This window comes from Chiloscyllium plagiosum, unplaced genomic scaffold (assembly GCF_037043375.1).
Source record: "Chiloscyllium plagiosum isolate Xiang-an unplaced genomic scaffold, Cpla_swu_hap1 HiC_scaffold_16, whole genome shotgun sequence".
NCBI lineage: Eukaryota > Metazoa > Chordata > Chondrichthyes > Orectolobiformes > Hemiscylliidae > Chiloscyllium > Chiloscyllium plagiosum.
The window spans coordinates 76,758,450-76,781,495 of NW_028270154.1; the positions used below are offsets into that span (position 1 = coordinate 76,758,450).

The 23,046-nt window shown below is 44.1% G+C and overlaps 1 protein-coding gene across 2 annotated transcripts in view; it reads right to left on the minus strand.

The window, feature by feature from the left end:
• LOC122556785 (E3 ubiquitin/ISG15 ligase TRIM25-like) overlaps positions 1-23,046 on the minus strand; it is an 84,283-nt gene that overhangs the window by 43,451 nt on the left and 17,786 nt on the right. For both annotated transcript variants that reach the window (XM_087995061.1, XM_043703954.2), the window contains exons 5-8: positions 15,640-15,773; positions 11,771-11,899; positions 8,975-9,103; positions 5,999-6,127 (exon numbers count right to left, since the gene is read on the minus strand). In XM_087995061.1, the coding sequence (XP_087851187.1) occupies positions 5,999-6,127; positions 8,975-9,103; positions 11,771-11,899; positions 15,640-15,773 (521 nt within the window). The remainder of the gene's footprint in view (positions 1-5,998; positions 6,128-8,974; positions 9,104-11,770; positions 11,900-15,639; positions 15,774-23,046) is intronic.

Here is a 23,046-nt window from a genome sequence, read left to right on the forward strand (position 1 = left end):
AGGTTCCCAGACCCCTCCCTAATCACTGTAATGGTTTGTGGGGCACTCCTCTTTCTGGCAAGGTATGCTAAGTGTTTGCCTGGCTTGTCACCATGCTCATATAATCTTTGCTTTGCAAAAGCCAGCTCCTTTTTTGCCATCTGCATGAGCACGGAATTTAGTGTAGACCGCAGCACCGTAATCCTCTGTAGTTTGACCAATGAGGATCTGTCAAAGTAGGCCTTCTCGGCTGCCTTCAACCGTTCTTCAAGAAGACGTTGCTGCTCACCCTTCTGCCGCTTCCTACTGGTGGAATATGAAATAACTAACCCCCTACCATAGGCTTTGGCAGTTTCCCAGGAACGGATGAGCTATCAACCGAGCCTATGTTGATGTTTAGGAACGCCCAAAATTCCCTAGAGAAATACTCCACAAACTTCCTATTCATGAGGATAAAGGGATCCATTCGCCAGTACATTGAACCCACTGTAATGTCCTTAGTCTTAACCATAAGGTACACTGGAGCATGATCAGAGATGGTAATATTTCCAATCGTGCAAGATGCCACCAGATCCAGGGTTACCGCAGGGGTCAGAAAAAAATCAATCCTTGTGTGACATCTGGGTGGATTGGAGAAAAACGTAAAATCCCTACCTGTAGTGTGGAGACGCCTCCAGACGTCCACCAACCCTAATTTTCCACACAGACCACTAACTGTTTAGTTTGTTCAGAGGGTATCGAGGGATCTTTAGGCAACCTGTCTACTGTGGGATTCATGAAACAGTCAAAATCTCCCCCTACAATGATGTGCCAGGACTTGAGACTTATCAGTTTAGAAAAAGCATCTACCAAACATTTAAGGGGATGAGCTGGGGGGCAATAAACATTTAAAACACTGTATTCTTCCCCATTTATCAAGGTTTTAAGAACTACAAACCTCCCGTATGTGTCTTTAACGCATTCCAACAATTTAAAAGCGAGATTTTTCCTAACCCATATAGCCATTCCCCTACATCTGGTATTGAATGATGAAAAATAAACTCGCAGTCAAAACCATTCTGCTGTAATTTCAGATGCTCCTTGTCATCCAAATATGTCTCCTGTATCCACCTTCTCCTTTCAAAGACTCGAGTACCTTCTTCCTCTTAATTGGTTTGTGACTTACCTTGATATTCCAGGTACACCATTTAATCAAATCATTAGCCATAATCTTCTGCAATTTCATTTAAATTCCAGAGAGGAGGAACCCGAACCACAAACTGCTGAGCCTTAGTGTCACATGATCTACCAAATATAAAAACTACATAAACTAAAACCACCACATTTAACAAACCTACAAAACTATTATAAATTAAAAAACAACAAAAACCAGAAAACAAACCAACATATAAAGCACCAACAGCGCCGAGTAGGGGAATTCATCCCCTGCCCAGAGGGGGCAGCCACCCATCCTGAACTGCCCATAAGTAGGCATCTAACCATCCCAATCACCTTTATTTCTCCCAGCTAGAGCCGCACCACAAACACAAGCTGAAAAGAATAAACACCCCATAGAATATCGATATGAATAAAAAAAATGCTTTTTTTTAAAAAAAGGGGGAAATAAATACCCCATCCATCCTTTGGTATATCCTAACTTAGAAATTGAAAATGTACATCTTAACCAGCGCCAGACATAGTTTAAACCAAATTATTACCAATAGAGGAAAAAGAAAAGAAAAATAAAGCTCCAACTGGACTTCCTCCATTTCTTTTACCGAATGATAGACACATATCCAAACAACACTATTTATACATACTACAATTGTTCAAAATAGGTTAGTTTATCCACAAAGTCTCTTGCCTTCTCCGATGTGTCAAAGAGATATATGGATCCATCTAAGGTGTTGCGAAGCACTGCCGGATATCTCAGGAATCCCAAGCTCCCTCAGTCTTCTCTTGACACCGTTGTAAGATTTTCTTTTCTGGATTACCACCGCTGAGCAGTCCTGAAAAAACATGATCTTAGAGCCCTTGGATCCTTCCCCTGGAGTCTGGAAGCCTCCATGACTCTCTCCTTATCCCGGTAATGATGGAACTGCACCAGGAGAGGACAAGGACGTTGACCCAGACCCAATCACCGCACTGCGAACCAGTGAGCCCTCTCTATCTTCAATCCTCTCATGCCAGCCTCCAAGTCAAGGAATTTCAGAAGCTAGTCCTCAACAAATTCCGCAGGCCGCTCACCTTCCTTACTCTCAGGCAGACGATGATCCGAATGTTTTTTCTTCTGCCCCTGTTTTCAAGATCATCCACTTGGTAACGCAAATTACAGATCTGCGTCTTCAGGGCTTGGATCTCTTCCTTGAATGAACTGGCATCAGCTTCCACCACTGTGACCCTGTGCTCCACCTCATCCGTCCTCTTCTCAAGGTCTCCCAGCTACTGCTCATGCTTCTGCAGCATGAGAGAGATTGGAGCCAACTTTTCTTCAATCTATTTCCCCAGCACATCACGAGATTTCGAGAGCTGGCTCACCAGGTCCTGGAGAATAATCGACTCTGAGGCTGCTGCAGGCTGAACTGCAGGCCCGGCCTCGGATGCTTCTCCTCCCTTTTTTGGCATCTTTGTACGGCTGAAAATACTGGTAAGTTAATTTTTAGACGTTTCTTGGGACTCCATGATCTTTCTGGAGTCCCAAGAAATCCCGATGACCTGGGTTGGGCGGGTTAAAGGACCGTCCCGCTCCTTCTCAGATCGCCGCCATCTTAGATCCCCCGTCCTTCATTTTTGCTAACAACCAGCCTCATCACTAACCTGCACTCCTACCTCCACCATCGTCACTAACACTCAACACTGGAGTCCCCCAGGGGTGCGTACACAGCCCCCGACTGTACTCACTGTATACCCATGACTGTGTCACCAAATACCAGACTAATTCCATTTACAAGTTCATTAATGACACCACTGTAGTAGGTTGAATCTCAGATGACGACGAAACAGACTACAGACGGGAGGTGGAAGACCTGGAAAAATGGTGCACTGAGAACAACTTAGCTCTCAAATGCCAGCAAAACTAAGGAACTCATTATTGACTTGCGGCAGGATGTCATTCATGCCCCTCTACACATTAACAGCACACAGGTGGAACGAGTGGAGAGTGTCAAGCTCCTGGGAGTGGTCATCCACAACAAGCTTTCTTGGACTCTTCATGTGGACGGACTGGTTACAAAGGCCCAATAATATCTCTTCTTCCTCAGGCAGCTGAGGAAATTTGGCATGACAGCGAATATCCTTGCCAACTTTTATAGGTGCGCCATCAAAAACATTCTGTCTGGATGTATCACTACCTGGTATGGCATCTGTACCATTCAAGATCGGAGACGGTTACAGAGAGTGGCGAACTCGGCCCCGACAATCACAAAGGCCAACCTCCCATCGATAGAATCCATCTACCAGGCCTGCTGTCAAGGAAAGGCTGCTAGCATTCTTAAAGATCCATCCCACCCTGGCAATATTTTTCTACAACCTCTACCATTGGGAAGAAGGTACAGAAGCCTGAACACACACGCACAAGCTGCTTTTGCAACAGTTTCTACCCTACTGTTGTGAGAATACTGAATGGACTCACAAACTCTTAACATTTGCCTGTACCTGTGTTTTTGTTTTTGCTACTGTTTACCTACTATTTGCTATCTATGCTACTTAACTCTGTGATCTGCCTGTATTGCTCACAAAACAAAGCTTTTCCCTGTGCCTTGTTACACGTGACAATAAGTTCAATTCAACTCAATACCACTCCTCACATTTTTAAAACATTTTCCATGCAACGATACTTTCCCACCTCACTATTTAGCTAAAGGTCCTCTCTACAGTCCTTGAGGGCCAAATTTGTCTTTGTACCTGTGTAATTTTGCTTAATACCAGAACAATAGTCAATTTTCTCATCCTCAAGCTAAATTTGAAATTCCAGCATGTTGTGATCACAGTTTTCTAGAGGATCTTTTACTATGAGAGTATTTACTAATCCCATCTCATTACACAATATTGTATCCAAAATAGCTTGCTCCCTGGTTGGTTTCCAATATATTGCTCCAAGAAATACACTCTATGGACTCTGCCTCAAGTCTACCTTTGACAATTTATTAATCTAGTTTATATGAATATTAATATTACTCATGACTAATGTCAAATCTTTCTTACAAGTTCCGCGTATTTCCTGGTTTATGCTAAATCCTACTGTAGGACGTCTGCTGCAGAACCTGTAGATTATTCCCAGAAGAGACTTCTGTCCCTTGCTATTTCTTATTTCTTTCCAGATTGATTCTTCATCTTGACCTCCAATGCCAAAGTAATTTTGCACTACAGATTAATCCATATCTCCACCATCTCCTTTTCCTCTCTGTCTATCCTTCCAAAACAGTGAGAACCCTTGGATAAGCAGCTCCCAGACCGAGTCTTCCTATAACCACATCTCAGTAATAGCCACCAAATCATAAGCATTTATCTCCATTTGCACTGTTAACCCATTAATTTTATTCCAAATACTATATACATTCAGATGCAAAGCCTTTAAATTTGTTCAATTAACGATTTTCCCAACTCTCATCCAATTCCTTGGTCCAATATGGTTCACACACTCCATCTGTTCCCTTATTTTTGCTAACAACCAGCCTCATCACTAACCTATACTCCTTCCTCTCTTCGCACTTGTTAAAAAAAATTCCATGGAATGATAGGCTCCTACCCCACTAATTAGTTAAAAGTCCTCTCTACAATCCTAGATACACAATTCACCAGAACTCTGATCCCATCATGATTCAAATGGATCCCGTTCTAACAGAACAGCTGTCTCTTTTCCAAATGTCCCATAACTTTGAACCCATTTCTCCCACACCATTTTTTGAGTCACACATAGAACAAAGAACTGTACAGCACAAAGGAACAGGCCCTTCAGCCCAAGATGTTGTACCAAACATGATGTCAAATTAACTAACACCTTCTGCCTGCCCTTGGTCAATATCCCTCCATTCCTTTCATATTCTTGTGTTTATCTTGTCCATTAAATACCCCTATCGTATCTACCTCCATCTCTACCCCGACAGCATATTCCAGACCCTGTGTGTAAAAAGCTTGTCGCTCTCATGTCATTTGAGCTCCCCCAACCCTCAACAACCTTAATTGTATGCCCCCACCTAGTATTAGACATTTCAACTCTGGAAAAAGATTCTGACTGCCAATGCTATCCATGCTTCTCATGATTTTATAGCCTTCTATCAAGTCTCCCCTCAGCCTCCGCTGTTCCAGAGAAAACAACCCAAATATTTATAGCCTCTCCTTAAAGCTCATGCCCTCTAATCCAGTCAGCATCCCGGTCAACCTCTTCTGCACCCTCTCCAAAGACTCCACATCCTTCCTGAAATGTGGTGATGTTATGGAGCAGGCCAGACCACCTCAAAATATTTTAAGAAGGTAGCCTAGACCCTACCTTTTTCTTATTTTAAAGGTAAACGTGAGATGGGTACTCCAGGTGTGATGCAGCTGGTCACACCACTCAGCTTCAAGCAAAACAGAATTTATTTAAACACTACAGTTGAAACATGAACAAAAGAAAACAGAATTTAGAAGCACTTAACTTTGGAAAAATTAACCAATCCGATACAGTAACTATTACTAATTAACTGCTCCAATACAGTAACATCCCCTAAAAAGACCCCTTGGCAAAAAGGAAAGTTCAAACACAGATTCTTACAGGCAGGAGGAAAAAGCATCCAAAGAGATTTCGGAAGAAGGTTAAAGGAGTTCTTTACTGAAGCTTGCAATTCCCTTGGACTCATATATCTTGTGATTGCAGCTAAAACAAACTAGAAAAAACCTTAACTGGAAGAACTGGCCACTCCCCTTCCACTGTTAAACTAGAACCTTCCTAGACTCTTCTGCACCTCTGCCCTTATGACTTCTGTTGAAAAAAAAGTAGATAAATGAGCAAATGAAGTACAAGTTACAGTCAGTGTGATCCTTATTTAGCATTAAAACATACCTTGGGATGTTTCTGCTTTCTTGCTGATTTCGAATGACGGCTGGGGGAGTTTCTCAGGGACAGGAGATTCTTCAGAGGATCTGTATGTGAAGTCGGTTACATTTGATGGTTTCATATATTCAGTGGAATCTGGCATGGTAAGAAAAACAGAGTGATTGGAAATTATGACCCTGCAAGGTCTATCCTACTTCCAGATAAAAACAATGACTGCAGATGCTGGAAACCAGATTCTGGATTAGAGTGGTGCTGGAAAAGCACAGCAGTTCAGGCAGTATCCTACTTCCAGCCATTCAATGGTGGTTTATAGATTGCCTCTTTATACATTCCTTCATTGCAACGGTGACTACATTTCAAAAATAAAAGTTTATTGGCTCCAAGTACTTTGGAATAACCTAACTGCAGATTTCTGAGGTTCAGAACGTGTGAAATGTTCAATTGTTTGTATCACTAAATATGAGTATGTAAGTTAGAATCAAAGAATCCCTTCAGTGTGAAAGCATGCCATCCAGCTCATTGAGTCCACACCGAACCTCCGAAGAGCGTCCCACACAGACTCATCGTCCTACCCTATCCCTGTAACCTTGCATTTCCCCTGGCTAATCCAGTTAGCCTGCACATCCCGAGACACTATGGGCAATTTAGCATGGTGAGAGGAAACCATAGCACCCAGAGGAAACCCACACAGACGCAGGGAGAATGTGCATTAATCCTGTCCTTTACCTCCTTCCCATCCTTCCAAATTACAGTACCTTCAGATATTCAGTTCCCAGACTGGGTCTTCCTGTAACTACATCTCAGTAATCGCCACCAAATCATACACGTTTGTCACAATTTGCACTGTTAACATGTTACTTTTATTCTGAATACTATTCAGAAACAATACCTTTAGGTTTGTTCAATTAACAATTTCCCTACTCTTGTCCAATTCTTTGGTCCAATAAGATGTTCAAATGTATCTGTTATTTTCATTTTTTGATAACAACCATTCTCATCACTAACATGCACTCCTATCTCTCCTTACACTCTTTGTTAAACGTTTCCATACAACAATACTCTCTTCCCCACTATTCACTTAAAAGCTCTCTCTACAGACCTAGATATTCAATTTGCCAGCATAATTCATGTGGTTCCTGTGCTAACAGAAACAACTCCCTGCTTTTCCAAAGTGGTGCCAGTGTCCCATGCATTTGAACCTATTTCTACTGATCCATTCTTTGAGCATCCACTTGTCATTTTAATCTTTTTATCCCTGTTCCAATTAGCTCATGGCTCAAATACACGACTTAATTGGCGATAAAGCACTTTAAGGTATTCCATGTTGTTAAAGCTGCTTTAAATTGACTTTTGTTTGAAGTTCTTGCGAAGATTTGTAGCTCAGTTTGTGGGTGAAGTTGTTGACTTGCTCACTGAGCTGGTAAGTTTGTTTGCAGACGTTTCATCACGTTAGTAGGTAATATCATCAGTACACCTCCAGTGAAGCATTGGTGTTCTGCCCCCTTGCTATTTATGTGTCCTGGTTTGTTGAGGTGGGTGGCATCATTTCCAGTTTTGTTTCTTCGTGGTCGGTATATGGGGTTTAACTCTACATGTTTGTTAATGTAGTTCTGGGTTGAGTGCCAGGCCTCCACGAATTCTCGTGCATGTCTTGGTTTGGCTTGTCCTAGGATGGATACATTTTTCCAGTTGAATTGGTGTTCTTCTTTGTCCGTGTGTATGGACACAAGTGATAGGTGATCACATCTCTTTGTGGCTAGTTGGTGCAGCTGCTCAAACCATTCAGCTTTAAGCAAAACAATTTATTTAAACACTACAGTTGAAACATGAACAAAAGAAAACAGAATTTAGAATAACATAACTTTGGAAAACTTAACCAATCCAATACAGTAACAATTACTAATGAACTGCTCCAATACAGTAACATACCCTAAAAAAATCCCTTTGCAAAAAGGTAAGTTCAAACACAGATTCTTACAGCCAGGAGAGAACAACATCCAAAGAGATTTCGGAAGAAGGTCAAAGGATGGCCAGTTTTCCTCTGGTTTGCTTTAAGCTATATTTATGGCAGTCTTTACATGGTATTTTATGTATAACATTGGTCCTGTTAGTTGTGGGTTTGAGATCCGTTATACTAATCAGTCGTGGTGTAGTTGTTAGTTTGTGGGCTACCATAATAACTCGGGGTCGGAGCAGTCTGGTGGTCATTTCTGATATGTTCTTGATATATGACAGGGTGACCCGTGTTTCTGGGCACGTTGTGTCTTCCTTTTGTGGTCTGTTGTGTAGGTACCGCGGTCTACGCTTTTTGGATAGCCATTGTTTTTGATTAGTCAGTACAGGAGCACTTCATCAGCTCTGCCCTGCTCCAGGGTGCTGCAATGCTTTAAGTCTCGCTTAAACAATGTTCTGATGCAGCTCCTTTTATCGGTGTTGAACGTCCATACACATGGATAAAGAAGGACAGCAATTCGACTGGGACAATGTATCCATCCTCAGACAAGCTAAACAGAGACATGCACAGGAATTCATGGAGGCCTGGCGTTCAATCCAGAACTCCATTAACAAACATGTAGAGTTGAACCACATATACCAACCACTAAGAAACAAGTCCTGAAATGATGCCACCCTACCTCAACAAACCCGGGGCAGATAAATAGCAAGTGGGACAGAACACCAACACTTCACTGGAGGCAGACTGATGATGTTACGTAGTATGGTGACGAAATGTCTGCAAACAATCTTACCAGCTCAGCGAGCAAGTCAATAGAATCATTGATATTTGTCTATACAAAATTGTTTTATAAAAGTTAATAAAAATTGCTTTTTAAACTCAAGACACTGCCAGAAGAAATGTGACCAAAAAGAAAGGGATAAATAGAAATGAAAAGACTGAAGTGAAAAACAAGGGTTAAGTAGATAAATGCACATGCTAAGTATAAATTACAGTCAGTGTGATCCTTATTTAGCATTAAAACATACCTTGGGATGTTTCTGCTTTCTTGCTGATTTCAAATGATGGCTGGGGGAGATCCTCAGGGACAGGAGTTTCTTCAGAGGGTCTGTATGTGAAGTCGGTTACATTTGATGGTTTCACGTATTCAGTGGAATCTGGCATAGTAAGAAAAACAGAGTGATTGGAAATTGTGAGCCTGCAAGGTCTATCCTACTTCCAGTCACTCATGGTGGTTTATAGATTCCATCTTCATATGCTCCTCCATTGTAACAGTGATTGCATTTCAAAAATAAAACTTTATTGACTCAAAATTCTTTGGAATAGCCTACTGCTGAATTCTGAGATGCAGAAAGTGCTAAATGTTTAATCATATGTATCACTAAACATGAGTATGTAAGTTAGAATTCGAGAATCCCTTCAATGTGGAAGCATGCCATCCAACTCATTGAGTCCACACCGAATCTCCAAAGAGTGTCCCAGACAGACCCAGCCTCCTATCCTATCCCTGTAAACCTGCATTTCCCCTGGCTAATCCACTTAGCCTGCACATCCCTAGACATTATGGGCAATTTAGCATGGTCAATTCACCTAACCTGCACATCTTTGGATGATGAGAGGAAACCAGAGCACCCAGAGGAAACCCACACAGACGCAGGGAGAATGTGCATTAATCCTGTCCTTTACCTCCTTCCCATCATTCCAAATTACAGTTTTCAAATATTCAATTCCCAGACCGGGTCTTCTTATAACTACATCTCAGTAATCGCCACCAAATCATACATGTTTGTCACAATTTGCACTGTTAACTCGTTACTTTTATTCTGAATACTATACACATTCAGAAATAATACCTTTAGGTTTGTTCAATTAACAATTATAGACAATAGACAATAGGTGCAGGAGTAGGCCATTCTGCCCTTCGAGCCTGCACCACCATCCTATATGATCATGGCTGATCATCCTTAATCAGTATCCTGTTCCTGCCAATTTCCCTACTCTTGTCCAATTCTTTGGTCCAATAGGATGTTCAAATGTATCTGTTATTTTCATTTTTTGATAACAACCATTCTCATTACTAACCTGCACTCCTATCTCTCCTTATCCTTTTTGTTAAACCTTTCCATACAACAATACTCTCCTCCCCACTATTCACTTAAAAGCTCTCTCTACAGACCTAGATATTCAATTTGCCAAAACGTAGGTACCAGCATAATTCATGTGGTTCCTGTGCTAACAGAAACAACTCCCTGCTTTTCCAAAGTGGTGCCAGTGTCCCATGCATTTGAACCTATTTCTACTGATCCATTCTTTGAGCATCCACTTGTCATTTTAATCTTTTTATCCCTGTTCCAATTAGCTCATGGCTCAAATACACGACTTAATTGGCGATAAAGCACTTTAAGGTATTCCATGTTGTTAAAGCTGCTTTAAATTGACTTTTGTTTGAAGTTCTTGCGAAGATTTGTAGCTCAGTTTGTGGGTGAAGTTGTTGACTTGCTCACTGAGCTGGTAAGTTTGTTTGCAGACGTTTCATCACGTTAGTAGGTAATATCATCAGTACACCTCCAGTGAAGCATTGGTGTTCTGCCCCCTTGCTATTTATGTGTCCTGGTTTGTTGAGGTGGGTGGCATCATTTCCAGTTTTGTTTCTTCGTGGTCGGTATATGGGGTTTAACTCTACATGTTTGTTAATGTAGTTCTGGGTTGAGTGCCAGGCCTCCACGAATTCTCGTGCATGTCTTTGTTTGGCTTGTCCTAGGATGGATACATTGTTCCAGTTGAATTGGTGTTCTTCTTTGTCCGTGTGTATGGACACAAGTGATAGGTGATCACATCTCTTTGTGGCTAGTTGCTGCTCGTACCCCTATGGCTGGTTTTCCTCTAGTTTGCTCTAAGCTATATTTATGGCAGTCTTTACATGGTATTTTATGTATAACATTGGTCCTGTTAGTTGTGGGTTTGAGTTCCGTTATACTAATCAGTCGTGGTGTAGTTGTTAGTTTGTGGGCTACCATAATAACTCGGGGTCGGAGCAGTCTGGTGGTCATTTCTGATATGTCCTTGATATATGGCAGGATAACACTTGTTTCTGGGCACGTTGTGTCTTCCATTTGTGGTCTGTTGTGTAGGTACCGCGGTCTACGCTTTTTGGATAGCCATTGTTTTTGATTAGTCAGTACAGGAGCACTTCATCAGCTCTGCCCTGCTCCAGGGTGCTGCAAAGTGTTACGTCTTGCTTGAACAATGTTCTCATGCAGTTCCATTTGTGGGTGTTTAACGTCCATACACATGGATAAGGAAGGACACCAATTTGACTGGGACAATGTATCCATCCTCAGACAAGCTAAACAGAGACATGCACAGGAATTCATGGAGGCCTGGCGTTCAATCCAGAACTCCATTAACAAACATGTAGAGTTGAACCACATATACCAACCACTAAGAAACAAGTCCTGAAATGATGCCACCCTACCTCAACAAACCCGGGGCGGATAAATAGCAAGTGGGACAGAACACCAACACTTCACTGGAGGCAGACTGATGATGTTACGTAGTATGGTGACGAAATGTCTGCAAACAATCTTACCAGCTCAGCGAGCAAGTCAATAGAATCATTGATATTTGTCTATACAAAATTGTTTTATAAAAGTTAATAAAAATTGCTTTTTAAACTCAAGACACTGCCAGAAGAAATGTGACCAAAAAGAAAGGGATAAATAGAAATGAAAAGACTGAAGTGAAAAACAAGGGTTAAGTAGATAAATGCACATGCTAAGTATAAATTACAGTCAGTGTGATCCTTATTTAGCATTAAAACATACCTTGGGATGTTTCTGCTTTCTTGCTGATTTCAAATGATGGCTGGGGGAGATCCTCAGGGACAGGAGTTTCTTCAGAGGGTCTGTATGTGAAGTCGGTTACATTTGATGGTTTCACGTATTCAGTGGAATCTGGCATAGTAAGAAAAACAGAGTGATTGGAAATTGTGAGCCTGCAAGGTCTATCCTACTTCCAGTCACTCATGGTGGTTTATAGATTCCATCTTCATATGCTCCTCCATTGTAACAGTGATTGCATTTCAAAAATAAAACTTTATTGACTCAAAATTCTTTGGAATAGCCTACTGCTGAATTCTGAGATGCAGAAAGTGCTAAATGTTTAATCATATGTATCACTAAACATGAGTATGTAAGTTAGAATCAGAGAATCCCTACAGTGTGGAAGCAGGCCATTCAGCCCATACCAACCCTGAGAAGAACATCCCATTCTGTCCCACCCCATTCCATGTTTTCCATGGTTAATCTGCCAAGCCTGAAAAGCCCTGGACACTATGATACAATTTAGCACGGCCAATCCACCTATACTGCACACGTTTGGACTGTGGGGGGAAACCGGAGCACCTTTTGGAAACCCACACAGACATGGGGAGAATGTGCAAGTTCCACGCAGACAGTAACCTGAACCTGGAATCAAACTTGAGTTCTTGGCGCTGTGAGGCAGTAGTGCTAACCACTGAGCCACCATCCCACCCCAAGTTTAGCAAGTAATTAAGAAGGTAATGGAATGTTTTATTTCATTACGAGAGGAATTGAACATAAAAATAAGTATACCATATTTCACTTATGATATGGAGATGCCAGTGTTGGATTGGGGTGTACAAAGTTAAAAATCACACAACACCAGGTTATAGTCCAATAGGTTTAATTGAAAGCACTAGCTTTTGGAGCGCCACTCCTTCATCAGGTGGTTGTGTCCACAAAGCTCCGAAAGCTAGAGGTTCCAAATAAACCTATTGGACTATAACCTGATGTTGTGTGATTTTTAACTTCATACTTCACTTACACAGACATTAGTGAGACCACATCTGGAATACTGTTTTGGTCTCCTTACTTAAGGAAGGATGTAAATGTGTTGGAGGCAGTACAGAAAGGTTCATAGATTGATACCTGGAATGTGCGTGCTGTCTTATGAGGAAAGATTGGGTGGGCTGGGCTTGTTTCCAGTGGTTTAAAATGGCTCTCTTGATTAAAGTGTGCCTGCTCTTCAATGTTCTTGACAAGCGTGATGTGGAAAGGACATTTCTTCTTACGGGTGAGTTGTGAACTAGAGGGCACTATTGAAAAATTAGACAGAATATTTTTTTCTTTCAGAGGCTTGTGTAACTTTGGAACTCTGCCTCAGAGGGTGGTGGAGGCAGGTCATTGAGTATTTATAAGAACAAACATAGATAGATTCTTCTTAGGCCAGAGGATCAAAGGCTACAATAAGTAGATAGGTTGTTGTGGTTCTGTTCGCCGAGCTGGGAATTTGTGTTGCAGATGTTTCGTCCCCTGTCTAGGTTACATCCTCAGTGCTTGGGAGCCTCCTGTGAAGCGCTTCTGTGATGTTTCCTCCAGCATTTATAGTGGTTTGTCTCTGCCGCTTCCAGTTATCCGTCTTATGAAGCAACCTCAAGAGGCCAAATGGTCTCCCTTGCTCCTAGTTATGTGGTTGTGAAAATTGCTTCATAAATGTAAGTCTTTTTACATCGTCCTTCTTGGATAGTTCCTCGAGGTGAAAGAATCATGGAATAATTATAGCAAAGAAGGAGGCCTTTCGCCACATTATGCCCGCATCAGTTCTTTTACCTATTGCCAATCTGCTTCCTTTTCCCCATATCCCTGTACAGTGTTTGTATCCAAATAATCATCCATTGCCCTCCTGACTGCTTCAACTGAATCTGCCTCTACCACATTTCCTGGCAGTGCATTCCACATCCTAACTACTTGCTGTTTGAAAAGGTTTTTTTCTCATATCACCTTTACTTCATTTGCACATCACTTTAAATCTACGCCGCCTCTTTTTTTTTAATAAGCGAGAATAATTTCTCCCTATCTACTCTATCCACTAATGAAGTTGAAAACCTCTATCAAATCTCTTCTTAGCCTTCTTTTCTGTAATGAGAACAGTTCAGTTCCAACTTTTTCACTCTATCCTTACAAACGATGACTTTTCTCCACTAAGAATTGTGAGTTCTGAGATAGCTAAACAGTTCAAAGCTGGTTCTGCACACTGTGCCACAGGGTGGTGTTTGAGGCGGAAGATGAGTGGGATGTTCACATTTTCCCATATCCCTTTCACTGTTTGTACTTAGCCTTTATCTGTTAGAAATGCTTGAGATGATTGGTACATTTGCGAACTATATTCATCAGTTTGGGTGGTTCACGGCAAAAGAGTTACACATATCAGTAGGAATATTGCATTTTTTAAAGGATTATTTGAGGACAACCTTGAAGCATTTCCTGTGCCTTCCTGGTAACCACTTACTGTGACAAATCTTGGATCAGAGAGATTGTTTAGGATGTCTTATGTGAAATGTGCTTTGCGCAATTTCATGGATTAACTGTGCTGAGGATGTCTGGCTGAGAGAGGATATTACTGTCAACACACCCATCCAGGATTTGAAGGATTTTACTAGAGCATCACTGGTCATTGAATCTAGGGAATTGTCTACAGACATTGTCTACAGCTCTGTTCAAACAGAAATGCAGGTAATTATAGCTGTTCTGTAGACCATGAGCTCATTGCCAGATTTGAGGTGCTTGTCCTTCAGACAGTGAAAAGCCATGTTGGCAAACTGGAGGCAATGTTGAATTTCATCATTGCTGTTTACAGCATGTGCTTATAATGATTCTGACTGTAATAATTGTAACAAGGTCAGCCAAGTGGACCTCATATAGCAGAGTTTCCTGCTTCGGGCTGTTACTGTCTGGTTCACTCAGGGAGCCCTGGCTGACAGATAAGAATAGGTGAGTCAGACATCATGTACACTCTGAGGGCTGGCTCTGAGGGAGCTGGATCGGTGTCAAGGATTCTCAATATATAAATAAAGGGTGACTTCTTGACAGGATATTGGCCTCGGTGGAGTTATTTCATTGATAGTTCTATGAGGCACAGGGTCTCTTTAAGAGGTGTGTAACCCCACCCTTCCCTGACCACGGTGGCTCATCAACCAAATCGCCCAGTGGCTCAACATTTCAACTCCCCCTCCCACTCTGCCGAGGATATGGAGGTGCTGGGCCTCCTCCACCGCCGCTCCCTCACCACCAGAAGTCTGGAGGAAGAACGCCTCATCTTCCGCCTCGGAACACTTCAACCCCAGGGCATCAATGTGGATTTCAACAGTTTCCTCATTTCCCCTTCCCCCACCTGATCCTAGTTTCAAACTTGCAGCTCCGCACTGTCCCCTTGACCTGTCCGGACTTGTCCAACCTGCCCAGCTCCTTTTCCACCTATCCACTCCACCCTCTCCTCCCTGACCTATCACCTTCATCTCCTTCCCCACTGACCTATTGTACTCTATGCTACTCTCTCCCCACCCCCACCCTTCTCTAGCTTATCTCTCCACGCTTCAGGCTCTCTGCCTTTATTCCTGATGAAGGGCTTTTGCCCGAAATGTCGATTTTGCCTGTCCTCGGATGCTGCCTGAATTGCTGTGCTCTTCCAGCACCACTGATCCAGAACACGGTGGCTCATTCCAATGAGAATATTTCAAGCAGGTGTCACAGGGGACTGAGAATGAATCTCAGGCTCCTGATCCATATACACAAGGAGCTGACTTTTAAGTTCAGAAGTATTCCTTGCTGTTTGAACACAACTAACCCAATTTAATCTCATTCTCTTAGATTATAGAAAAGCTGCACCTTCTTACCAACAATTCGCAAAATGTCTGACTGGTACTTTTCCCATCCATTCAGCCTCTCCTGGATAAATTGAGAAATACTGGGCAGGTTCAGAGTTAGTTCTGTAACATTTAGTTTTGTGATCCTCCGAGTGTCAGTCACTCTGTAATGGAGGAGAAAAGAATGATCTTATCAGCAGGGACATTTCAGATCAGAAACCTAAAGGGGAACGAGATCAGCAAAAACGGACATGCCTTCTAATGTTTGAACTGACACCCTGCAGGAACCCATTTTGAAAATGTCAGAATCCCGGAATTTACAGTCTCCCTTCATTCGCACTGATCGCCACATGTTGAGGTAAATATTATAAACCTTCAGGGACTTAGAGGGATTGTAAAATTGGGAGGAGCTTTCTTGACTGGTCTCATTGATTCCAGACCCTAATTACCTTGGTTGGGATCTTTCCATGGAATCTACTTCTTCCAGGTGTAGTCCTAGTAAAATTAATTAGTTGAGAAATACAGTTGAGTGCCCTGCAAAGGGTTGAGGCAGGTTCAACAGGGAACACAGTAACATTATAATTCAGCCAGTGCAGAAGGAACCTGATTCACTTCCACTTCACATCAGTTTGTGGTTTTCAAATCCACTTTATTCAGTTCAGTTTCTCGAAACTGGAGACTCATTTTCCCATGATTAATAATAGTTATTATCCCAAGTCTGTGCCCTACTGTTCTCTGCAGGAACACATGAGGAAAGGAGAAAAAACAGACTTTCAGGCTCAATGAGATTATCTGAGAGGTTGATTCTCATAAAGAGTTGGGGGTTTGAATAGGGGCAGTGATTTTAAAGCACATGATTTCAGTAGCTCTGTCCCATTCCATGAATGAAGCTCTTGTGAAAAACAGTCAAAACCTAATAAATATTCCAAATTTGCTGCCCAACAATACGTTCCAGGTGGTGACCAAAATAAGTATAGAAACAGCAGAAGAATTGAACGTAGACTTTGGTTCCATCTTCACAAAAGACAGAACAAATAACCTCCCTAAAATGAAAACAAAAAATGTTGGAGATTTCAGTGGGTCAGGCATCATCCATGGAGAGTAAGCAAGCTAACATTTCGAGTTGAGATGACTCTTCATCAGAGCTGATATGAATTGTGGAGGGACAGCATTTATGCAGTGGTAGGGCAGGAGTGCTGGGGGAGAAAGGATGTTGATAATTCAGATTAAGTGACTGGGATGTAAGATTGGCAGAACAATGGTGTGTTTAACTGCCAGATGTGAAAGAATCGACATTCTCACTGGGGTTGGGGTAGGGGAGAGAGGACATGGTAACAGAATGTAACAAGTAAAGCTAAAAGAAAGGAAAGAATGGAAGTGCGTTCACAATTTGAAGGTGTTGAACTCAATATTAAGTCCAGAAGATTGTAAAGTGCCTAGTCTGAAGATGAGATGTTGTTCTTTGAGTTTGCGCTGGGATTCACTGGGGCATTGCAGCATGCTGAGAACAGACAAGTGGGCGTGCGAGCAGGATGCTCTGTTAAAATGACCAGCTACAGGAAAGTTGTGATCATGCATTAACCTACACTGGAGGTGTTCTGCAAAGTGGTCACCCGGTCTGCCTTCGGGTACAGCGAATACAATACACAAGATTGGAGGAGATACAGGTGAAATGTTGCTTCACCTGGAAAGACAGTTTATGCCCTTGGATGGTGAGCATGGAGGAGGTGAAGGGACAGGTGTTACAGCTTCTGTGGTTACATGGGAAGCTGCCATGGGGTGTGGTGTTGGTGGTCGAGGATTGGGCCAGGGTGCCCCAGAGGGAATGATCCCTGCAAAATGCAGAGGGGGTAGTGAGGGGAAGATGTGATTGCTGGTGGTGTTCTGTGGAATTGTCTGGAATGGCGGAGAATGATCCTTTGAGTGCAGAGGCTGCTGGGATGAAATGTGAGGCCAAGTGGAACCCGATCGTGCCATTGTGAGTGATCGGAAGGGGCAAGTGCGGAAGTATGGGTGATATGTCGGAGGTGGTTGAGGGCTCTGTCAAACACAGCGGGCAGGAAACCATAGTTAGGGAAGTAGGGAAGTAGCATGTCAGCCACGCTGTTCTGGAAGGTGGCATCATCTGAACACATACAACATAGACAAAGGAACTGGGAAAATGATATGGAATCCTATGGATATGTCGTGTGAGGAGCAGTGGTGTAGATTGCTATGGGAGTCAGTGCTTTGTAATGGATGGCAGTGAACATTTTATTCCCCGAATGAAGACAGGGAGGTTAAGGAAAGGAAGCTAAATGTCAGAAATGGATGATATGAAAGTTATAGAGGGGTGGAAATTGGAAGTAATATGAACAAAGTTTTCAAGGAACATGACACGGCATTGAAGCAGTCGTCCTGAAGAAAGAGTTGTGGGAGGGGGCCAGTGTAGGACCGGAACAAGGACAAGCATAACTGGAACCCATGCAGGTGCCCATAGCCACTCAGTTGACTTGGTAGAAGTGAGATAAAATAAAGGAGAAATTGTTCAGTGACAGAAAAGTTCAGCAAGCTGAAGAGAGTGGTGGTGGATAGGGATTGTCCAGGCCTCTGGTCAAGGAAGAAGTTGAGAACTCTCAGACTGTCCTAGTGGAGAATGGAGGTACAGAGGGATTGGACATTCATAATAAACAGGAAGCAGTCAGAGCCAGGAAACTAGAAAGTGTCAATAAAGCAAAGGGCATCAGAGGAATTGTGGATGTAGGTTGACAGGGTCTGGACAAGTGGAGAGAGGATAGAATCAAGGTAAGATTATATTAGATTAGATTTAGATTAGATTACTTACAGTGTGGAAACAGACCCTTCTGCCCAACAAGTCCACACCGATCCGCCGAAGCGCAACCCAACCATATCCCTACATTTACCCCTTTACCTTAACACTACAGGCAATTTAGCATGGCCAATTCACCTGACCTGCATATCTCTGGACTGTGGGAGGAAACCGGAGCACCCGGAGGAAACCCACGCAGACACGGGGAGAATGTGCAAACTCCACACAGTCAGTCGCCTGAGGCGGGAATTGAACCCGGGTCTCTGGCGCTGTGAGGGAGCAGTGCTAACCACTGTGCCACAGTGCCGCCCATGAGGAAATGAGCTCAGTGGGGCAGGAACAAGCTGATACAATGGGTCTACTGGGGAAGTCTGATTTGTGGATCTTGGGAAGGAGGTAGAAGCAGGCTGTGCAGGGTTGGGAGACTATAAGATTAAAGGCAGTGGGCGAATATGAGAGGTAATGAGGTCAGTAACAGTCCTGGCAACAATTGCCTGACGTTCGGATGTGGGTCATGATCCATGGGGAGGTAGGAAATCCACAAACCTGACTGCCCTGGCCGACCCATTGTCTCCGCCTGCTCCTGCCCCACCGAACTCATCTCCGCATACCTTGACACGGTCCTGTCTCCCTTAGTCCAAGAACTCCCTACCTACGTTCGGGACACCACCCATGCCCTCCACCTGCTCCATGATTTTCGCTTCCCTGGTCCCCAACGCCTTATCTTCACCATGGACATCCAGTCCCTGTACACCTCCATCCCCCATCACGAAGGACTCAAAGCCCTCCGCTTCTTCCTTTCCCGCCGTACTGACCAGTACCCTTCCACTGACACCCTCCTTTGACTGACTGAACTGGTCCTCACCCTGAACAACTTCTCTTTCCAATCCTCCCACTTCCTCCAAACGAAAGGAGTAGCCATGGGCACCCGCATGGGCCCCAGCTATGCCTGCCTCTTCGTAGGGTATGTGGAACAGTCCATCTTCCGCAACTACACTGGCCCCACCCCCCACCTTTTCCTCCGCTACATTGATGACTGTATCAGCGCCGCCTCGTGCTCCCACGAGGAGGTTGATCAGTTCATCCACTTCACCAACACCTTCCACCCCGACCTCAAATTCACCTGGACAGTCTCAGATTCCTCCCTCCCCTTCCTCGACCTTTCTATTTCTATCTCAGGCGACCGAATCAACACGGACATCTACTACATACCGACCGACTCCCACAGCTACCTGGACTACACCTCCTCCCACCCTGCCCCCTGTAAAAACGCCATCCCATTCTCCCAATTCCTTCGTCTCCGCCGCATCTGCTCCCAGGAGGACCAGTTCCAAAAACATACAACCCAGATGGCCTCCTTCTTCAAGGACCGCAATTTCCCCCCCGACGTGGTCGACGATGCCCTCCACCGCATCTCTTCCACTTCCCGCTCCTCCGCCCTTGAGCCCCACCCCTCCAACCGCCACCAGGACAGAACCCCACTGGTCCTCACCTACCACCCCACCAATCTCCATGTACAGCGCATCATCCGCCGTCATTTCTGCCACCTCCAAACGGACCCCACCACCAAGGATATATTTCTCTCCCCTCCCCTATCAGCATTCCGTAAAGACCACTCCCTCCGTGACTCCCTCGTCAGATCCACACCCCCCACCAACCCAACCTCCACTCCCGGCACCTTCCCCTGCAACCGCAGGAGGTGCAAGACTTGCGCCCACACCTCCCCCCTCACCTCCCTCCAAGGCCCCAAAGGAAACTTCCATATCCGCCACAGATTCACCTGCACCTCCACACACATCATCCTCTGCACCCGATGTGGCCTCCTCTATATTGGGGAGACAGGCCGGCTACTTGCGGAGCGTTTCAGAGAACACCTCTGGGACACCCGGACCAACCAACCCAACCACCCTGTAGCTCAACACTTCAACTCCCCCTCCCACTCCACCAAGGATATTCAGGTCTTTGGACTCCTCCATCGCCAGACCACAACAACACGGCGGTTGGAGGAAGAGCGCCTCATCTTCCGCCTAGGAACCCTCCAACCACAAGGGATGAACTCGGATTTCACCAGTTTCCTCATTTCCCCTCCCCCCACCTTGTCTCAGTCAAATCCATCGAATTCAGCACCGCCTTCCTAACCTGCAATCTTCTTCCTGACCTCTCCGCCCCCACCCCAGTCTGACCTATCACCCTCACCTTGACCTCTTTCCACCTATCACATTTCCAACGCCCCTCCCCCAAGTCCCTCCTCCCTACCTTTTATTTTAGCCTGCTGGACACACTTTCCTCATTCCTGAAGAAGGGCTTATGCCCGAAACGTCAATTCTCCTGTTCCCTGGATGCTGCCTGACCTGCTGCGCTTTTCCAGCAACACATTTGCAGCTCTGATCTCCAGCATCTGCAGACCTCACTTTCTCCTCCAGGTAGGAAGAAGTGTCAGGGAGTTGGCATTGAGCCTGTTCCAGGTAAAGATAAGTGCATCAGGTGACAATGGGGTTGGGGTTGGACCTGAGAGAGTGATGTGCGACAATTTCAGAAGGGGACAGGTTAGAGTGGATGAGAGGAGCCGAGACATTGAGATGGCCAATGTCACGCCAGCAGTTTTCAGAGAAGGAATTGAGAGCAGGCAAGAAGCCAGAGGAACGGTTCCAATTGGAGGGTGAATCCTGCAGGCAGGTGAAGGGATTGGTGGAATAGAGTTGGGGGGAGGATTCCTGCCAGAAGAAGTGAGCGCAGAGACGGAGGCGATGGAAAATCAGTTCAATGTCGTGGCAGGTCTGAAGTTCATTAAGGTGGGGACATATTTCCAGTCCCTGGCCCTGACTGCCTCCAGTTCACCATGGATGTCCAATCCCTCTATACCACTATTCCTCACCAGGAGGGTCTGAAAGCTCTCGGCTTCTTCCTCAACCAGACGCCTGAACAATCCACATTGACCACCATTCTCCTCTGCTTGGCTGAACCTGTTCTCTCACTAAACAATTTCTTCTTTAGTTCATCTCACTTCTGCCAAGTCAAAGGAGTGGCTATAGGTGCTAGTTCTGCTTGCCTCCTTATTGGGTATATGGGACAATCCTTGTTCCAGTCCTATATTGGTCCCCTCCAACAACTCTTCCATGCATTGACAACTGTTTCAGTGCTGCATCATGTTCCTACCTGGACCTTGAAAACTTTGTTCATTTTGCCTCTAATTTCCACCCTTCTATCACTTTCACATTATCCATTTCTGAAACTTACCTTCCTTACGCTGACTTCTCTATTTCTATTTGGGGAATAAACTATCTACTGCCATCCACTACAAAGCCACTGACCCTTGTACTGACCTTCACTACAGTTCTTCACACCCCACATCCTGCAAGGATTCTATGCGATTCTCCCTGTTCCTTTGTCTATGTCGTTCTGTTCAGATAATGCCAACTTCCAAAACAATGTTGCTGACATGGCTTCCTTCTTCCATAACCATAATTTCCCATCCACTGTGATTGACAGGGCCCTCAACTGCCTCCGACCTATAACCTGTGCTTTTGCTTTTGCCCCTTCCCATCACTTACAACAACGTGATCGGTTTCCCCTTGTCCTCACATTTCATCCCACCAGCCTCTGCATTCAAAGGACTATTATCTGCAATTTCAGACAACTCCAGCAAAATGCCACAACCAAACATATCTTCCCCTCACTCCCCCATCTGCATTTCGCTGGGACACCCTAGTCCATTCCTCGAACACCAACACCACACCACCCTTCCCATGTAGCTGCAGAAGCTGTAACAACTGCCCTTTCACCTCCTCCATGCTTACCATCCAAGGGACTAAACAGTCTTTCCAGATGAAGCAGCATTTTACTTGTACCTCCTCCAATCTTGTGTATTGTATTCGCTGCACCTGATGTGACCTAATCTACATTGGAGAAACCAAAGGCAAACTGGGTGACTGCCTTGCAGAACACCTCCAGTCTATGTGCAAGCATGATCTCAACCTTCCTGTAGCTGGTCATTTTAACAGAGCATCCTGCTCTCAAGCCCACTTGTCTATTCTCAGCATGCTGCAATGTCAAAGTGAATCCCAGTGCAAACTGGAAGAACAATATCTCATCTTCAGACTAGCACTTCACAACATTCTGGAGATAATATTGAGTTTAAGTCCTTCAAATTGTGAACTCACTCCCATTCCTTCCCTTTCTTTTAGCTTTACTTGTTTGTCGCCGTGTCCTTGCTCTCTCCCCCTACCTCAGTGGGACTGTCTGTTCTTTCACAGCTGCAGATAGATATGCCATTGTTCTGCCATACTCACATTCCAATCACTTAATCTGAACTATCAACATGCTTTCTTTCCCAGCATTCCTGCCTCTCCTGTCACTATTGCATAAATCCTGCCCCCTCCACACTTCATATCAGCTCTGATGAAGAGTCAACTAGACTCAAAACGTTAGCTTGCTTTGTCTCAATGGATACTGCCTAACCCATGTTATCTCCAGCATTTTTTGCTTTCAGTACAGATTCCAGCATCTGCAGTAATTTGCTGCTACCTCCTAAAATATTCGGGAGCCACAAGTCTTGTGAAAAGGTGGAATTGAATAAGATCAGTTTTATTAAGAAAATTGTGCTAGGCAAGTTAATGGGATTCAAGGCT